The sequence below is a fragment of the Oncorhynchus mykiss genome, chromosome 7 (assembly GCF_057628025.1).
Source record: "Oncorhynchus mykiss isolate SJ-2025 chromosome 7, ASM5762802v1, whole genome shotgun sequence".
Lineage (NCBI taxonomy): Eukaryota > Metazoa > Chordata > Actinopteri > Salmoniformes > Salmonidae > Oncorhynchus > Oncorhynchus mykiss.
Genome location: NC_143028.1, coordinates 61,617,732 through 61,635,656, shown reverse-complemented (window position 1 = coordinate 61,635,656; position 17,925 = coordinate 61,617,732). Strand labels below are relative to the sequence as shown.

General features: G+C 41.3%; 1 protein-coding gene across 1 annotated transcript in view; it reads left to right on the top strand.

Moving 5' to 3' along the window:
* LOC110528309 (fibroblast growth factor receptor substrate 3) overlaps positions 1-17,925 on the top strand; it is a 45,369-nt gene that overhangs the window by 8,057 nt on the left and 19,387 nt on the right. The window contains exons 4-5 of the mRNA XM_021610274.3: positions 664-850; positions 2,061-2,222. Of these exons, the coding sequence (XP_021465949.2) occupies positions 664-850; positions 2,061-2,222 (349 nt within the window). The remainder of the gene's footprint in view (positions 1-663; positions 851-2,060; positions 2,223-17,925) is intronic.

Below are 17,925 nucleotides of genomic sequence, written 5' to 3'. Positions count from 1 at the left end.
TCCCTGACCTGTTTGGAGAGCTCCTTGGTCTTCATGGTGCAGCTTGCTTGGTGGTGCCCCTTGCTTAGTGGTGTTGCAGACTCTGGGACTTTTCAGAATGGGTGTGTATATATACTGAGATCATTTGACAGATCATGTGACACTTAGATTGCACACAGTTGGACTTTATTTAACTAATTATGTGACTTCTGAAGGTAATTGGTTGCACCAGATCTTATTTAGGGGCTTCATAGCAAAGGGTGTGAATATATATATGCACACACCACTTTTCAGTTCTTTATTTTGTAGAATAAAAAAATTAAATAATAATTCATTTCACTTCATCAATTTGGACTATTTTGTGTATGTCCATTTAAATTACAGGTTGTAATGCAACAAAATAGGAAAATGCAAGCGTGATGAATACTTTTGCAAGACACTGTACCGCCAACAGTGCAACACCAAAAACAGGAGTGCAAACCTTTATGCATTCTTGTTGGCTTTTCTACAGACATGTTTGGTGATCAACTAGGAATGCCTTGAAGATCGACCGGTTGGTGACCACTGATCTATGTCGTCCTTATGGAGACTATATGTATGCTAAATAAATCCTTTATAAATTGTAGCTTGTTTGAAGTGGGATCACAAACGGTTACCTTACTTATTGGTATTTTCCCATGGCAGGTGACCAATGTGGATGATGAGGGGAATGAGTTGGGTTCTGGGACCATGGAGCTCACCCAGACCGAACTCATCCTACACACACGCAAGAGGGACGCCATCCGGTGGCCCTACCTATGTCTGCGGCGCTATGGCTACGACTCCAACCTCTTCTCATTCGAGAGTGGCCGGCGCTGTCAGACTGGACAGGGTGAGTCTGAACCAACTGGCCTAGCTAATAGTTCATAGGTATTACAAAATGTTGCCCTATGAGATGTGTGTACATGCAGTGCTGAATAAGGGCAACGTTTCTGTTCTACTTTGTATGAAAATGAACCACAATTGGAATGAGAATGTATTTTTGGTCAGCAATCTTTGCTTTCAAACAACAGCTTTAGATTAGTTTAAGATAACATATATATATATATATATATGGTTGAAGTCAGACGTTTACATACACTTAGGTTGGAGTCATTAAAACTCGTTTTCAACCACTCCACAAATTTCTTGTTAACAAACTATAGTTTTGGCAAGTCGGTTAGGACATCTAATTTGTGCCTGGCACAAGTAATTTTTCCAACAATTGTTTACAGACAGATTATTTCACTGTATGACAATTCCAGTGGGTCAGAAGTTTACATACACTAAGTTGACTGTGCATTTAAACAGCTTGGAAAATTCCAGAAAATGATGTCATGGCTTTAGAAGCTTCTGATAGGCTAATTGTTTAAGTCAATTGGACGAAACCGGTACAAAAGTATATATATCCACAGTAAAAACGAGTCCTATGTCGACAACCTGAAAGGCCGCTCAGAAAGGAAGAAGCCACTGCTCCAGAACCACCATAAAAAAGCCAGACTACGGTTTGCAACTGCACATGGGGACAAGCATACTTCCAAAGTTGTGGCAAAATGGCTTAAGGAAAACAAAGTAAAAGTATTGCAGTGGCCATCACAAAGCCCTGACCTCAATTCTATAGACAATTTGTGAGCAGAACTGAAAAAGCGTGTGAAAGGAAGGAGGCCTACAAACCTGACTCAGTTACACCAGCTCTGTCAGGAGGAATGGGCCAAAATTCACCCAACTTATTGTGGGAAGCTTGTGGAAGGCTACCTGAAATGTTTGACCCAAGTTGAACAATTTAAAGGCAATGCTACCAAATACTAATTGAGTGTATGTAAACTTTTGACCCACTGGGAATGTGATGAAAGAAAGAAATAAAAGCTGAAATAAATAATTCCCTCTACTATTATTCTCACATTCTTAAAATAAAGTAGTGATCCTAACTGACCTAAGACAGGGAATTGTTACTAGGATGAAATGTCAGGAATTGTGAAAAACTTAGTTTAAATGTAGTTGGCTAAGGTGTATGTAAACTTCTGACTTCAACTGTATGTGTGTTTTCTCTTGTGGTTGTGCAGGGATCTTTGCGTTTAAATGTTCTCGTGCGGAGGAGATTTTCAACCTCCTCCAGGAGCTGATGCAGTGCAACAGTATCAATGTGGTGGAGGAGCCTATGATCATGACCGGCAGTGGACACGCACGAGAGATAGACATGCCTCGAACACCACAGACACCCAACAGTAAGCACAAACACAGATACAAACACACACAATTTAAAATGTAATTTCACAGTAATACAGGACAGATGTGGAGCAATAGCTGAGAATATGTGTTTGAAAAGAGTGGTGCGAAAATCAGAGTAATAATTCCAGATAGCAACCTTCCGGTTACTAGTCCAACGCTCTAACCCAGTGGTTCTTAATCTGGGTTCGAACGAACCCCAGGTGTTCGGTGAGTCAGTCTCAGGGGTTCGGCGGAGGTCAAGACACACATCCGACTTATATGATTCGTGATGACACGCCCCGCTTGGCCATCATTGGCTGCAGGTGATCACGCTACATCGCTTGCTCTATCTGTGCTGCAGGGAATTTGGTGCGCTCAGTAGTCGACTTGTGACTGTCGTGATGGTACGTCTTGTGATTTCTTTCTTAATATTTTAATCACTTCATACTTACTATGTCTAGCAAAAAAAGAAAGTAGTCGTACGAATATGTACAATATGGATTCACATGTATAACGGAACGTGATGGGAGTCAGCGTCCTAACTGCATGATTTGCAATGCCAAGTTGAGCAATTCTAGTCTAGCACTGGCAAAACTAAGAGAACACTTCCTTAAGCTGCATGGAGATGGAAAATACAAGAACACAACACTCGCTGAATTTGATGAAAAGGCTACTCTGCCTGTTCTCGGCTTTGTACCCATCAACAAACCGATCCTCACAGCATCGTACGAAGTTGCTTACCTGATCGCAAAGTAGTGCAAACCACACACACCATTGGTGAACTATGCGCCAACTAGTGCTCTGAGGCACCGCATCTTCAGTTAGCTGTGTAAAGAAATGGGCTCTGAATTCGAGGTATTTCTGTGCCATTCTAACGTTCGGTGGTTATCCCGGGGACAGGTGCTGAATCGTGTTTTTGCCGTGCGTGTGGAATTAGCCTTGTTTTTGCAAGAGCACCAACATTGTCATGCAGATTGCTTCAAAAATTCGGAGGTCATTCTCATTTTAGCGTACATGGCTGATATCTTTGCAGCTCTCAATCATCTCAATCAAAAGATGCAGGGCAGTGGAGTCAACATCATCGAAGCGGAGGAAAATCTGAAGGCTTTTCAAAAAAAGCTACCGTTATGGAAACGACGAACAGAGAACGATAACTTCGCAAACTTTCCCCTGCTGGACGACTGTGTAAGTAAGATCGAAGATGTATCTGGAATCGGAGACATTTCTGTACCCGCGGAACTGAAGCAAGCAATTGCCACGCACTTAGATGAGCTTGCAAAGTCTCTCGACGGATACTTGCCTACAAGAGAGTCATATCCAGCATGGGTGAGACAGCCGTTCACGTTTAATGTTGAGACAACAGATGTCAATGATGAATACCTCGATGAAATCATTGAAATTCAGCAGAGCCAGGTTCAACAGCAGCTCTTCAGAACAACAATGCTTTTAACGTTTTGGTGTCAACAAATTGTAACGTACCCTGTTATTGCTAAGAAAGCTCTGGAGATTTTCATACCGTTTGTTACAACATATCTTTGCGAGCAATCCTTTTCGAGGATGCTGGACATAAAAATGAAGAAAAGGAACAGACTTTGTTGCGAAAATGACATGAGTGGCACTTGCCAAGGTGAAGCCGCACATTTCTGAACTGGTCTCTGAAAGGCAACAGCAGAAGTCACACTGATTCATTATTATGTTTTTGTTTGAAAATCATATTTTGATGATTTTGTTCTTTGAACACAGTGATGTTGATGCATGGTTCATTTTGTGCACCAGTAGAATATATGTTTTGAATTTGAGAAAATCATATTTTATTTTTCCAATTAAGAAGGGTTCTGTGAATGTGCATATGAAACAGGTGGGGTTCAGTACCTCCAACAAGGTTAAGAACCACTGCTCTAACCACTAGGCTACCCTGCCGCCCCATACAAGGAGTACCAGTTCAGTGTGCAGGGGTACGAGGTAGATATGTACGGTGCAGTCGGGATGGATTCAGACCCCTTCACTTTTTCCACATTTTGTTACATTACTTTATTCTAAAATTGATTATATTAACTTTTTTCCTCACCAATTTACACACAATACCCCATGATGACGAAACAGAAACTGTTTTTTTCAATATTTTTGCAAATGTATAATTTAAAAAAAAACATACCTTATTTAAATACGTTTACAGACCCTTTAATATGAGACTCAAAATTGAGCTCAGGTGCATCCTGTTTCCATTGATCATCCTTGAGCTGTTTCTACAACTTGATTGGAGACCACCTGTGGTAAATTCAATTGATTGGACATGATTTGGATTGTCCCACAGTTGTCAGACTCCAGTCACCCAAGTCATAGACTGTTCTCTCTGCTACCGCACTGCAAGCAGTACCGGAGCGCCAAGTCTAGGAACAAAAGGCTCCTTAACAGCTTCTAACCACAAGCCATAAGACTGCTGAACAATTAATAAAATGGCCACCCAGACTATTTACATTGAGACATCCCCCCCCTCACTTTGTTTTTACACTGCTGCTACTCGCTGTTTATTATCTATGCATTGTCACTTTACCCCTGCCTGCATGTACAAAATAACTTGACTAACCTGTAACCCTGCACATTGACTCGGGACTGGTACCCCTTTTATGGAGCCTTGTTATTTTTGTTTTATTTATTTTACTATTTTTACTTTAGTAAATCTTTTCTTAAATAAACTAACTCTTTCTTGAACTGCATTGTTGGTTAAGCGTTTGTAAGTAAGCATTTCACGGTAAGGTTGTAGGAATTGTGTGTAGAGCTCCAAGACAAGATTATGTCGAAGCACAGATCTGGGGAAGGGTACCATAACAGTTCTGCAGCATTGAAGTGGCACAGCGGTCTAAGGCACTGCATCACAGTGCTAGAGGCGTCACTATAGACCCGGGTTCGATACCTGGTTGTATCACAACCGGCCGTGATTGGGAGTATCATAGGGCAATTAGCCCAGCGTCGTCCGTGTTAGGGGAGGGTTTGACTTGACTAGTTAAATAGAGGTAAAAATATATACAGTTGAAGTCGGAAGTTTACATACACCGTAACCTGAGTTTAAATGTACTTGGCTTTCACAATTCCTGACATTTAATCTTAGTAAAAATTCCCTGTCTTAGGTCAGTCAGGTTCACCACTTTATTTTAAGAATGTGAGATGTCAGAATAATAGTAGAGGGAATTATTTATTTAAGCTTTTATTTCTTTCATCACATTCCCAGTGGGTCAGAAGTTTATATAAACTTAATTATTATTTGGTAGCATTGCCTTTAAATTGTTTAACTTGGGTCAAACGTTTTGGATAGCCTTCCACAAACTTCCAACAATAAGTTGGATGAATTTTGGCCCATTTCTCCTGACAGAGCTGGTGTAACTGAGTCAGGTTTGTAGGCCTCCTTGCTCGCACACGCTTTTTCAGTTCTGCACACAAATTTTCTATAGGATTGAGGTCAGGGCTTTGTGATAGCCACTGCAATACCTTGATATTGTTGTCCTTAAGCCATTTTGCCACAACTTTGGAAGTATGCTTGGGGTCATTGTCCATTTGGAAGACCCATTTGCGACCAAGCTTTAACTTCCTGACTGATGTCTTGAGATGTTGCTTCAATATATCCACGTAATTTTCCATTCTCATGATGCCATCTATTTTGTGAAGTGCACCAGTCCCTCCTGCAGCAAAGCACCACCACAACCTGACGGTGCCACCCCTGTGCTTCACGGTTGGGATGGTGTTCTTCGGCTTGCAAGCCTCCCCCTTTTTCCTCCAAACATAACAATGGTCATTATGGACAAACAGTTAGATTTCTGTTTCATCAGACCAGAGGACATTTCTCCAAAAAGTACTATCTTTGTCCCCATATGCAGTTGCAAACCGTAGTCTGGCTTTTTTATGGCGGTTTTGGAGCAGTAGTTTCTTCCTTGCTGAGCGGCCTTTCAGGTTATATCAACATAGTAATAGTTTTACTGTGGATATAGATAATTTTGTACCTGTTTCCTCCAGCATCTTCACAAGGTCCTTTGCTGTAGTTTTGGGATTGATTTGCACTTTTCGCACCAAATACGTTCATCTCTAGGAGACACAACGCGTCTCCTTCCTGAGCGGTATGACGGCCGTTTGGTCCCATGGTGTTTTGTACTTGCGTACTATTGTTTGTACAGATGAACGTGGTACCATCCGGTGTTTGGAAATTGCTCAGAAGTATGAACCAGACTTGTGGAGGTCTACAATTTTCTTTTGATTTTCCCATGATGTCCAGCAAAGAGGCACTGAGTTTGAAGGTAGGCCTTGAAATACATCCACAGGTACACCTCCAATTAACTCAAATGATGTCAATTAGCCTATCAGAAGCTTCTAAAGCCATGACATCATTTTCTGTAATTTTCCAAGCTGTTTAAATGCACAGTCAACTTAGTGTATGTAGACCTCTGACCCACTGGAATTGTGATACAGTGAATTATAAGTTAAATAATCTGTCTATACATTTTTGGGAAAAATGACTTGTGTCATGCACAAATTAGATGCCCTAACCGACTTGCCAAAACTATAGTGCATATGGAGTATGTTTTAAAACAAAGCTGTTTTTTTAAACAGGAATTGACAATGTCTCTTATGACTTCACCCGACAAAGAGCATAATGTAAACTGTAGCTCCTATACCACCTAGCAACTAGCTTTTCAACTTACTGAGTAGGGTTTAGGCCACAGTTTGTGAGTTGCCCTTTGGGAGTTATCATAGATATCTTTAGACATCTCTGAAAACAAGTAACGTCATCTTAAGAGCTTGGACCCATGGGGAGATCATGAAGTTCCAAGAATACTTTTTAGAACACCTCAAAAGGTATATTTCAGTTCTTTGGGGTACCTTAGATTTAAGCCGTAGATGAGGCCCATAAGCAACGTACATGACTGTAACACTGGGAATACCAGCCAGGACTTCTGCTCCTTCGATGCAGATCCCATGCTCTATATTCTGGTGCAGATCCTTCACAGTGAACACTTTCATCACATGCTGAACGAGGTCCTCTCGGATCATGGTGTCGTCAGCATCCTGAGTGAAAAAAATTAGAACAGAGGGAAAGAAAGGAAAATACCTCATTTAGAGATAAATAAGGATACAAAAATAAAATCCTTTACCTTGTTTTCTGTGATAAGGTCTTCAACCCTCTCGCCGAGGTATATGATCAGGGCACGGATCACACTGTCTCTTCTTTCCTGGATGGTGTTGCACTGTAATATGATGTTATACAAATAATTGCATTTAATACCGCCAAATAAATACACAGTATAACTTATATACTATTGTGAAGGTTTTACTGTGCATACCCTGTACAGAACTTCAAGGATTTTCTGCATGTCCGCCTTGACAGCACCTCCTTTTGACTTAAACAAGTCCAATAGTTTTAGTGTAAATTCATCTAGCTTCTGCACAAAGGTGGACTCGAGCAACAGTTGTAATTCTGAACTCTTCCTTAATCTGAGTGAGAGAGAGAATTCTGAACAGATAAGGACAGAAGATGATCTGAGAGCCAGAATGCTATTGGGAAACCCCTCCAAAAGCATGTGCAGAGTGAGAATGTTCAGACTAATCTTTAATGCATATTTAATTGTAGATTAGAATATTAGGTCAAGACAACACAAAATATTTAAATCAATTTACATTTTTTTACCTACATTGACTATTTTCATTCAGCTGTATTTTGTACCTTAGTGGGCTCAAACAGGGCTGGCCATCTTTCTTTGAAGTCCTTCACAGGAAGGGCCTGAACGACATCTTGTCTTTGATATGAGAAGCTTCACAATGTTGTGGTAGTCACGTATTTGTACTTCTCCCAGTAGCTCCACTCGCTCCCTCTCCAGAGTCTCATCTGTTTCTCCAGCAGGGTGGGGTGGGAGGTAATTTACCTCAGCCTTCTTAGTTTTTTTTTATGTTCTTGGCAACGGGCCTGTCCTCTGGTGATTTTCTCTTGACAGAGTTCACTTCCAGTTCTGGGACAAACAATTCCTCTCAGTTTCGATCTGTAATTGCCCATCTTATATTTCAGGCTGGCTTGCCATCCGTACAGGCCTGAGAAGGACCCAGGCTCTTTAAGACATGGGTCATTTTTTACCAAAGCTTCTGCAACCTGCCAAATTTGTTTCTTGACAGATAGGCTGTAAACTGGAAGATCCTTTCAGATAGTTTTTCCAGGATGTCTGATTTCACATCAAGATTGTGGAGTACTGTTCCATCCTTCATGTGTGCTTCATTAGCTGCCTCAAGAATGAGCTCTGTATCATAAAAAAAAAGCGAGGAATTTCGAACTCAAATGGCCACGGACTGGAGCGTTGGGAAGAGGTACTTTCTGGAAAGGACAATATCACAGTATCACGTGATCCAAGGGAGCCAATCTCATCCGATGTCTCTGTGGAGCTGTTATTGAGTTCTTGTACATTTAAAGTAATAAGAGGTGGGCCGTCAAGGTCAACCACTTTGATGGTGTCTTCATCCTTTAGGTCTTCAGTATCAAGCAAAGAAAATAACAGGTCTCCAAATGCACTGTCCATGTACTGTAGAACAAATTCTTTTTGAAGCTGAAATGTCTCTTGCACAATTGTGCCAAGCTCAGCCACAGTAGCAGGGATTCCAGAAGGCAATGTTAGCTTACGGATATCAGGGCCCTCTAATAGGTCCTGTTGCCTGGCAGACATTTATGTTCTGTTGTAATGAAAGTGATCCTGTCAAGAAAAAAATGCATAAAAGTTATCAAATGGTTATGATGTCAAACATGGGTATCCCATTAAATCAATATCAAGTGCTGCTTACTAGATCTCATAATAATAAACATGTAAAACCAAGCATTTCTATTCTATACCAAATACTAAATCCGGCGGCATGAGCTCTATGAGCAATGCATTGTTTTTAAACCCATGTATAAATATACCACATTTAAAACTATTCCATTTTAAAAGATTGTTACCTAATATTGCAGGCAAATATGGTGCTTCAGGGTTACCATTCTCTTTTGGCCAACACCGTATGCTGTTAGTGGGTAGATGCCTGTCAATTCCTTTTACTCAATGACCTTAAGCTTCTGTGTGGATTCCAGCTCAAACCCCCTACGGTGCTCATTATACCAACTATTCTGACACTTGGCAATAAAAGCAAATTCACCATGAACAACGATCATTAGAAGTATTTCAACAAAGTCTGGTAAACCTCCAGTGGATCCGTAGGTTAAGATCATTCCAACCGAGTAGTCGGTACCATTGCAGGAAAGTGTGTTTGCCATCTAAACAAAAGTCTCATCTGGAAAAGAACATTGTACCGCTTCCTTTGTCATCCTTTAACACTTCTAAAGCAACAGTGGACAGCTTTGTGGCAGATAGGGCAGGCGTGACAAGATTGGTGCCATGCAGATGGTACGCAAGTAATTAATTGATGCTTCACTGCAAGAGACAGCAAAATATTTTGAAAGCTGTTGGTCTGTCGAACAATGCGCTTAAAAAAGCTGTGTTTAGCTTCAAAGTGCATAGTCCAAAAAGCTGCGGGTAGTGTTCAATGAAATTATGTTTTGGGATAATACTATCCTGAGGAAAAACCTCTAAGAATCTATGCCTGTGCTCGGATATCTTGCTGTCAAGGTACCAAATTGATTATTCTTTGTGAATTGGCGAAACCACAAGTTCAACAATATATTTGATGTCCATAAGAATTTCCCATGATGGTTCACCTACAGGTCTTTTAGTTCCTATAATGAATGGAAGCAGACGCAGTAGGTACCGGTTTTCATGAGCATTTTCTCCCATACTTATTTTCCTTGAATTCATCAAGTCAAGAGGAATTAATTGTGGGCAGTCAGTGTAATCACACCACTTACCACATCTGTGTAATAAGATTGTTGTGTTCCAACAGAGTAAAATATTTATTCTTGATTAAAACCTTTAAGCACAATGCCAGTTCCAGAGTCAGGATTCCCTCAAAAAAGTAATGTAGCACATCTGGTGGATAGCCAGACAGCAGCACGTCAAAATGTCTACGTTTTTCAGTTAAAGCACACTGCTTTTTCACACCATAGCAATGTATTAAGGTGGGATTTTCTAAAACTGTCTGTATTTGTTCAGAATGTTGCTGCTTTGTTCTTGGTTGGAATGCCCCAGTTCTCACTTATTTTACCTGAATCTCAGATAACTCAGCCTAACAGAACCTGCAGACATGCATTGCACTGTAAATACTTTCCAATTTGAGCAAAAGGTGACCAATTTTTTGCTCAATGTCATTTTGTAATTCTGGTTCTTCTAAAGTTTCCTGCTCTTCGTGGACTTGTGTATTTGAATGGTCAATATGTTTTCGTACAACTCCAGTTCTAAAGTCGCCCAGAGAATGCGGATTGTGTTTTAGACTCCTATGAGATGCAACGGTACCATATACATTTGTTCTAAATCCGCACTTGTCAAATACACAGAGGACAGTTTCATGTTTCTTTAGATGGTTGCCAAGGTGTTAAAAATAATATTTTTCTGTTGAGAAACTGCAAGCTCTGCAAATTTCACATTTAAAAGAAAAGAGCTCTCCTGGCCTTACTGACTTGTCAGTTGCCTCGACAAATGTACCTTAAGGGAACCCCATGTTTTGAAGGAACAGATGCAGTCTGGGTGGAGGCAGGGCAGTGGTTGATTATGTTCATGCCTCAATCTATAGTGCTTCAAAAGTTAAGTTTGTTTGAAAGCAGCAAAACTGCAGATCTAACATTGCATGCACCACGTGATCCCTATGGAATTAAGGTGAAGTCAATTATTTGTGTGTGTATATATAAGCTTAAAACATTACTTACACATCCCTAATGCTATATCATTGTAATGGCTCTCGTTGGTAGAAGGAGACCAAGGCGCAGCGTGGTAGGCGTACATGGTAACTTTATTGATGACGCCAAACAAAATAACGTTTTTTTTTAAAAACAGAAGCGCACAGTTCTGTCAGGCTACAGTAACTAAACAGAAAACAAGATCCCACAACCTAATGGTGGGAAAAGGGCTGCCTAAGTATGATCTCCAATCAGAGACAACGATAGACAGCTGCCTCTGATTGGGAACCACACTCGGCCAAAAACAAAGAAACAGAAGACATATAATTTCCCACCCGAGTCACACCCTGACCTAACCAAACATAGACAATAATAAGGATCTCTAAGGTCAGGGCGTGACAATCATTCTAAAATAAGGAAGACACACATTGTCAATACCTGCCTGGGTTACAACGCATTGTGTAAAACACTAATAGGGCCCTATAAAATACTTTTGCTGTTTTATTTTCTGAAATTCCGTTAACTTTTTGTTGCCCAACTTGTTCAATCCATTTGGTTGATTTTAAAAATACAGTATATATCTAATACCTATTATTCACACTAATGTTGGGTTACTGTAATAAAAATATCCTGCGTATCCTGTCCGAGGGGTGCCGTGTATTCTGTTTATTTATTCTGTTTACATTTCTGGGTCCCGTCTGAGTTTTCCGCATTGCGGAAATAATAGGGCCCTACAAGCCCTCGTGAGCTACAATCAAAGCACACAGACATTTGAATATATTTACATACCTTGTCAATGTATTCTGGAAAATATGGTGTGTCCTGTACTCAGGAACGTCTGAATACCTATAACATTACCTAAAGAAGAGGAGTTGTATTAAAATCTATGACAATGTCAGGAAAATAAAACTTGACTTCAGCTTTAGATAGCTAGCAGAAACATCACAATCCTAGCTGACTTGGAAGAGCTGATTGTTATCTATCTTACTAGCCAGCCCAGTTATTTTATTTAGCTAGTTTGGCTGTTAGATTAGACTAGATAACTAGTGCACAAGGTCAACGTTTGCAGTGCTGCCTTGAACATGTTGTGAATACATGAACAACAAGGTTTCTGCAAGGACAGGCATAGCTAGGTGTAGCTAGATAGCTAGGTGTAGATAGATAGCTTTTTTTATTGTTTGTTCCTGTTTCTGCCTGGCTAGCTTGCCTAGCATGCAAACCTTAAATTGCAGGGGCACCATGTGTTCAGTTCCACTGTCATGTTTGCTGACAATGCATTTTTTGGAAAGCTAGGTAGGTAATATGTTACAAAGCTATTTCGGTTAATAAATCAAATCAAATCAAATTGTATTTGTCACATACGCAGATGTTAATGCGAGTGTAGCGAAATGCTTGTGCTTCTATTTTTTTTATTTATTTTATCTTTATTTTACTAGGCAAGTCAGTTAAGAACAAATTCTTATTTTCAATGACGGCCTAGGAACAGTGGGTTAACTGCCTTTTCAGGGGCAGAACGACAGATTTGAACTTGCAACCGGAAGGTTACTAGTCCAACGCTCTAACCACTAGGCTGCACCCAGTTTCGACAATGCAGTAATAACCAACAAGTAATCTAGCTAACAATTCCAAAACTACTACCTTATAGACACAAGTGTAAGGGGATAAAGAATATGTACATAAAGATATATGAATGAGTGATGGTACAGAGCGGCATAGGCAAGATACAGTAGATGGTATTGAGTGCAGTATATACATATGAGATGAGTATGTAAACAAAGTGGCATAGTTAAAGTGGCTAGTGATACATGTATTACATAAAGATGCAGTAGATGATATAGAGTACAGTATATACATATGAGATGAATAATGTAGGGTATGTAAACATTATATTATATAATATAAACGTACACAAAAATGACAAAGGTTAGAAACAGCGCGAAGGTGATTAAATGCACTGCTAACTTACTAACGTAAACTTACCCCATTCCGTACAAATGTGCGCAACCGCGATATTCAAATGAGGCTGCAAAGAAAATGAATGGGACTGTAGCGACTGTGTTGACTTCAAAATCTGGGGTATGAACTACGTTTCTATTCAAGCATTGATCGGCTCTATAGTATTGGAGAAACGTTTTAAAAACGGACCCTCCGTTACATCATGACGTGTCATGCCGTAACGCACAGCACGCATAAAGCTACTATTTCTGTCTTACAATCTCTCTCCACCAGGTGTAGCACTTCTCTCATCGTTTAAAAACTAGAAATGGACAGTGACCGGGGTCATATTTTGCGTCGTGACTGCAAGCGATCACGACTCAAAAAAACTATTTACTTCTGAAGATCACTTTAGCACCGTCCTAAAAACCCGATTCAAATTCGACACAAACCTTCAAATAGGTATGTAATCACACATTATATAAACTCTTTATAGTGTTTTATTTACATTTTAGAGGCGATACGGTGATAAGTTGGACAGATCGAGTTAATTTTTTTCTTTCTTTCCCACACAACATCTCTCCTTCTCACTATCACGCTTTAGTTTCGCTTCCCCACCATTAAAAAAAATACCTAACAGGGCTCATTGCCTTCTTGAATAATGCAGAAACGGGCAGCGTTTAGGTCATGTCATTTATTTTGTTGGAATGGGAAGAAAGTGTGCTTTACAATGGTATTGATATTACAGCTGATCTGGCAGTATTATGTTTTTGGGGTGCTAAAATAAGGTCAATTGTACGGACCAAGGCAATGTACAAAAGTGAGTGAGTTTACGTTCGCTAGTAGTATGCCCACCAATTGCTAACTATACAGACATCACGGCCGTTAACTAGCTAGCTTATCAATGTGCAAATATAATATGCTCTGGCAATATAGCTAGTTAAAGGCTTTTCGTACTTGAAGAATATTATCTAACTCTACCTTATCTTTACCACAAATATTTTCGAAATTCAGTCGAAAATATGTGTCGAAAGATCCAAACTACATTCCAAGTTATAATTTGGTCCTTACCTGCCGCATGGCCATTCCAGAGGGGAAAGATCAAGACAAAGTCAGTTGAAATGTTCCAAGCAAGATTGACATTCGGAACTAGATTTAGCTTGTCAGTCCAACATAATAATGATACTTTGAATATCATATTTTTAAGTTGTTGGTTGTTACTTAGAAATATTTGTTATTTTTCAACACATATACATTAAGTATTATATTCTATAATGTAAGTAAAACCAAAAACCTATTATTTTAAGTAAAAATCATTGATTTTCTTTTGCAATATTTACTAAGCCCGTGGGTCATTTTTTAAGGGTGTAGGCATAATTAAGTTATAATGCCCTCGAAGCCGCTGTTTGGAGGATATTGGTGTTCGTCGAGGGCCGGCAAGCCATGCCAATATATGCTCTGATTTAGAGGGTGTTGGGTTAAATGCAGAAGACACATTTAAGTTGAATGCATTCAGTTGTTCAACTGACTAGGTATCCCTTTCCAAACACCGGCTTCGAGGGCATTATCACTTTTATACAATGGGTTACCAGCATATTCATTAAAATGGTTGTTTTGATGAATTTATTCATACTGTTTCATCCTTCCACAAGATATAGTCCCATCACAAATCTAGGGTTGCTAGAGTCGTTCAGTCTTTTTGTTCTGAATCTATGGACGCGACCCAGTCGTTCGTTCTAGATGTTCCATTGAAATACTGGCTGGCAACGTTCTTATCTCTTGCTTGCTAGCTAGCCAACTACGGCTAATTTACAGTTATGTCAAAAAGTGCAGCCAGAATAACAGCGAAGTAGCTGTTTCCTAGTTGGATTTAATTGGATAAATCCATAACAATGAGTTAATGATGCACGGTTTTGCCTGGCAGAGAAAATGTGCTCTCTTGTCAGGACAACGTTCAGACAAAAGAAAGTCAATCCATGACATTAATTTGAGCTGATTTTAATAAATGAAACCATACATACATTGTTAAAAATCTAATTTTATTAGTCACATGCACCGAATACAACAGGTAACAACAACCTTACAAATGCTTACTTACAACCCCCTAACCAACAATGCAGTTTAAAAAATATGAATAAGAAATAAAAGTAACTAGTAGTTAAAGAGCAGCAGTAAAATAACAATAGCGAGACTATATACAGGGGGTACTGGTACAGAGTCAAGGTGCGGGGGCACCGGTTAGTCGAGGTAATTGAGGTAATATGTACATGTAGGTAGAGTTATTAAAGTGACAATTCATAGATAATAACAGAGAGTAGCAGTGGTGTAAAAGAGGGGGTGGGGTGGGCAATGCAAATAGTCTGGGTAGCCATTTGATTAGATGTTCAGGAGTCTTATGGTTTGGGGGTAGAAGCTGTTAAGAAGCCTCTTGGACCTAGACTTGGACGCTCCGGTACCGCTTGCCGTGCGGTAGTAGAGAGTACAGCTTGACCCCAGTGATGTACTACCCTCTGTAGTGCCTTGCGGTCATAGGCCGAGCAGTTGCCATACCAGGCACTGATGCAACCAGTCAGGATGCTCTTGATGGTGCAGCTGTATAACTTTTTGAAGATCTGAGGGCCCATGCCAAATCTTTTCTGTCTCCTGAGAAGGAATAAGTTTTGTCGTGCGCTCTTCACGACTGTCTTTGTGTGCTTGGACCATGTTAGTTTGTTGGTGATGTAAACACCAAGGAACTTGAACCTCTCAGCCTGCTCCACTACAGCCCCGTCAATGAGAATGAGGGCGTGCTCGGTCCTCCTTTTCCTGTAGTCCACAATCATCTCCTTTGTCTTGATCCCATTGAGGGAAAGGTTGTTGTCCTGGCATCACACGGCCAGGTCTCTGATGACCTCCCTATAGGCTGTCTCGTCGTTGTCGGCGATCAGGCCTACCATTGTTGTGTCATCGGCAAACTTAATGATGGTGTTGTAGTCATGCCTGGCCGTGCAGTCATGAGGGAACAGGGAGTACAGGAGGGGACTGAGCACGCACCCCTGGGGGGCCCTGTGTTGAGGATCAGCGAGGCGGATGTGTTATTATCTACCCTCACCACCTTGGATGGCCCGTCAAGAAGTCCAGGATCCAGTTGCAGAGGGAGGTGTTTAGTCCCAGGGTCCTTAGCTTATTGATGAGCTTTGAGGGCACTATGGTGTTGAACGCTGAGCTGTAGTCAATGAATAGTATTCTTACATAGGTGTTCCTTTTATCCAGGTGGGAAAGGGCAGTGTGGAGTGCAATAGAGATTGCATCATTTGTGGATCTGTTTGGGCGGTGTGCAAATTGGAGTGGGTCTAGGGTTTCTGAGATAATGGTGTTGGTGTGAGCCATGACCAGTCTTTCAAAGCACTTCATGGCTACAGACGTGAGTGCTACGGGTCGGTAGTCATTTTGGCAGGTTACCTTAGTGTTCTTGGGCACAGGGACTATGGTGGTCTGCTTAAAACCTGTTGGTATTTCAGACCCGGACAGGGAGAGGTTGAAAATGTCAGTGAAGACATTTACCAGTTGGTCAGTGCATGCTCACAGTACACGTCCTGGTAATCCGTCTGGCCCTACGGCCTTGTGAATGTTAACCTGTTTAAAGGTCTTACTCACATCGGCTGTGGAGAGCGCGATCACACAGTCGTCTGGAACAGCTGGTGCTCTCATGCATGTTTCAGTGTTATTTGCCTCGAAGCGAGCATAGAAGTAGTTTAGCTCGTCTGGTGGGCTTGTGTCACTGGGCAACTCTCGGCTGTGCTTCCCTTTGTAGTCTGTAATAGTTTGCAAGCCCTGCCCCATCTGACGAGCGTCAGAGCCGGTGTAGTACGATTCGATCTTAGTCCTGTATTGACACTTTGCCTTTTGGATGGTTCGCCGGAGGTTATAGTGGGATTTCTTATAAGCTTCCGGGTTAGAGTCCCGCTCCTTGAATTGGCAGCTCTAGCCTTTAGCTCAGTGCGGATGTTGCCTGTAATCCATGGCTTCTGGTTATCCACCACAGCTGAGATAGCTCAAATCAAATCTAAATAACAACCTCTTCCTCTAATTTTATTTGCCGCTTGCGCCAAATACAACAGCTTAGTGAAATGCTTACTTACAAGCCCTTAACCATCAATTCAGTTGATTTCACAACAAAGTAACAAAGTATCAATTTAGCCAGTGATATGTTAAAAAGTTTTTTATGTGGCTATGACAACCAGCTCAATGTGCTGTCTGTCTCATTCAGACACATTCACTTTATATTGGACGGTGGAGATCGCAATTCAATATTGAAAAGGTCAGAGAGACAGACAGCAAGATTTATACAATTCTCTCGCTGTTGAAAACCAAATGTTAGTCCAAAAGAAATGGGAGATAAAGTCTAGATGCTTTTTATAGTGGAGATCAAATGTATACATTTTCTGGCAGGGTTGATGAGACAGTGGATTGCACAGTCAGATGGACCAGAGTAAATAGGTATTTCAGCATCATAGATTTAGTTGGTGGTAACTTGTGAAATAGACACCTGTCGCAATCGTAAGGAAAGATGGACCAAGGCGCAGCCCCTCCAAAGGTGAGGACTCTGGCCGCAAAACCTGAAACCAAATGGGGAGGGTAGTGGAGTGACTAGTGTCGGTGGTGGCTCCGGTGCGGGTCGTAGCCCCCGCCCCGACCACAGATTTGGCCATGGAGCTGGGTTGAACGCCGTGCCTGGACTGGGCTCAGGCCTTGGAGCTGGACTGGGCACCGGTGCAGAGGAAGGCTCCTGAACACCGTGCCTGGACTGGGCACCGGCGCCAAGGAAGGCTCCGGCCTTGGAGCTGGACTGGGCACCGGCGCAGAGGAAAGCTCCTGCCCGGGAGCGGGACTGGACACCATGCCTGGACTGGGCACCGGCGCAGATGAAGGCTCCTGCCATGGAGCGGGACTGGACACCGTGCCTGGACTGGGCCTCGGCGCAGAGGAAGGCTCCTGCCATGGAGCTGGATTGGACG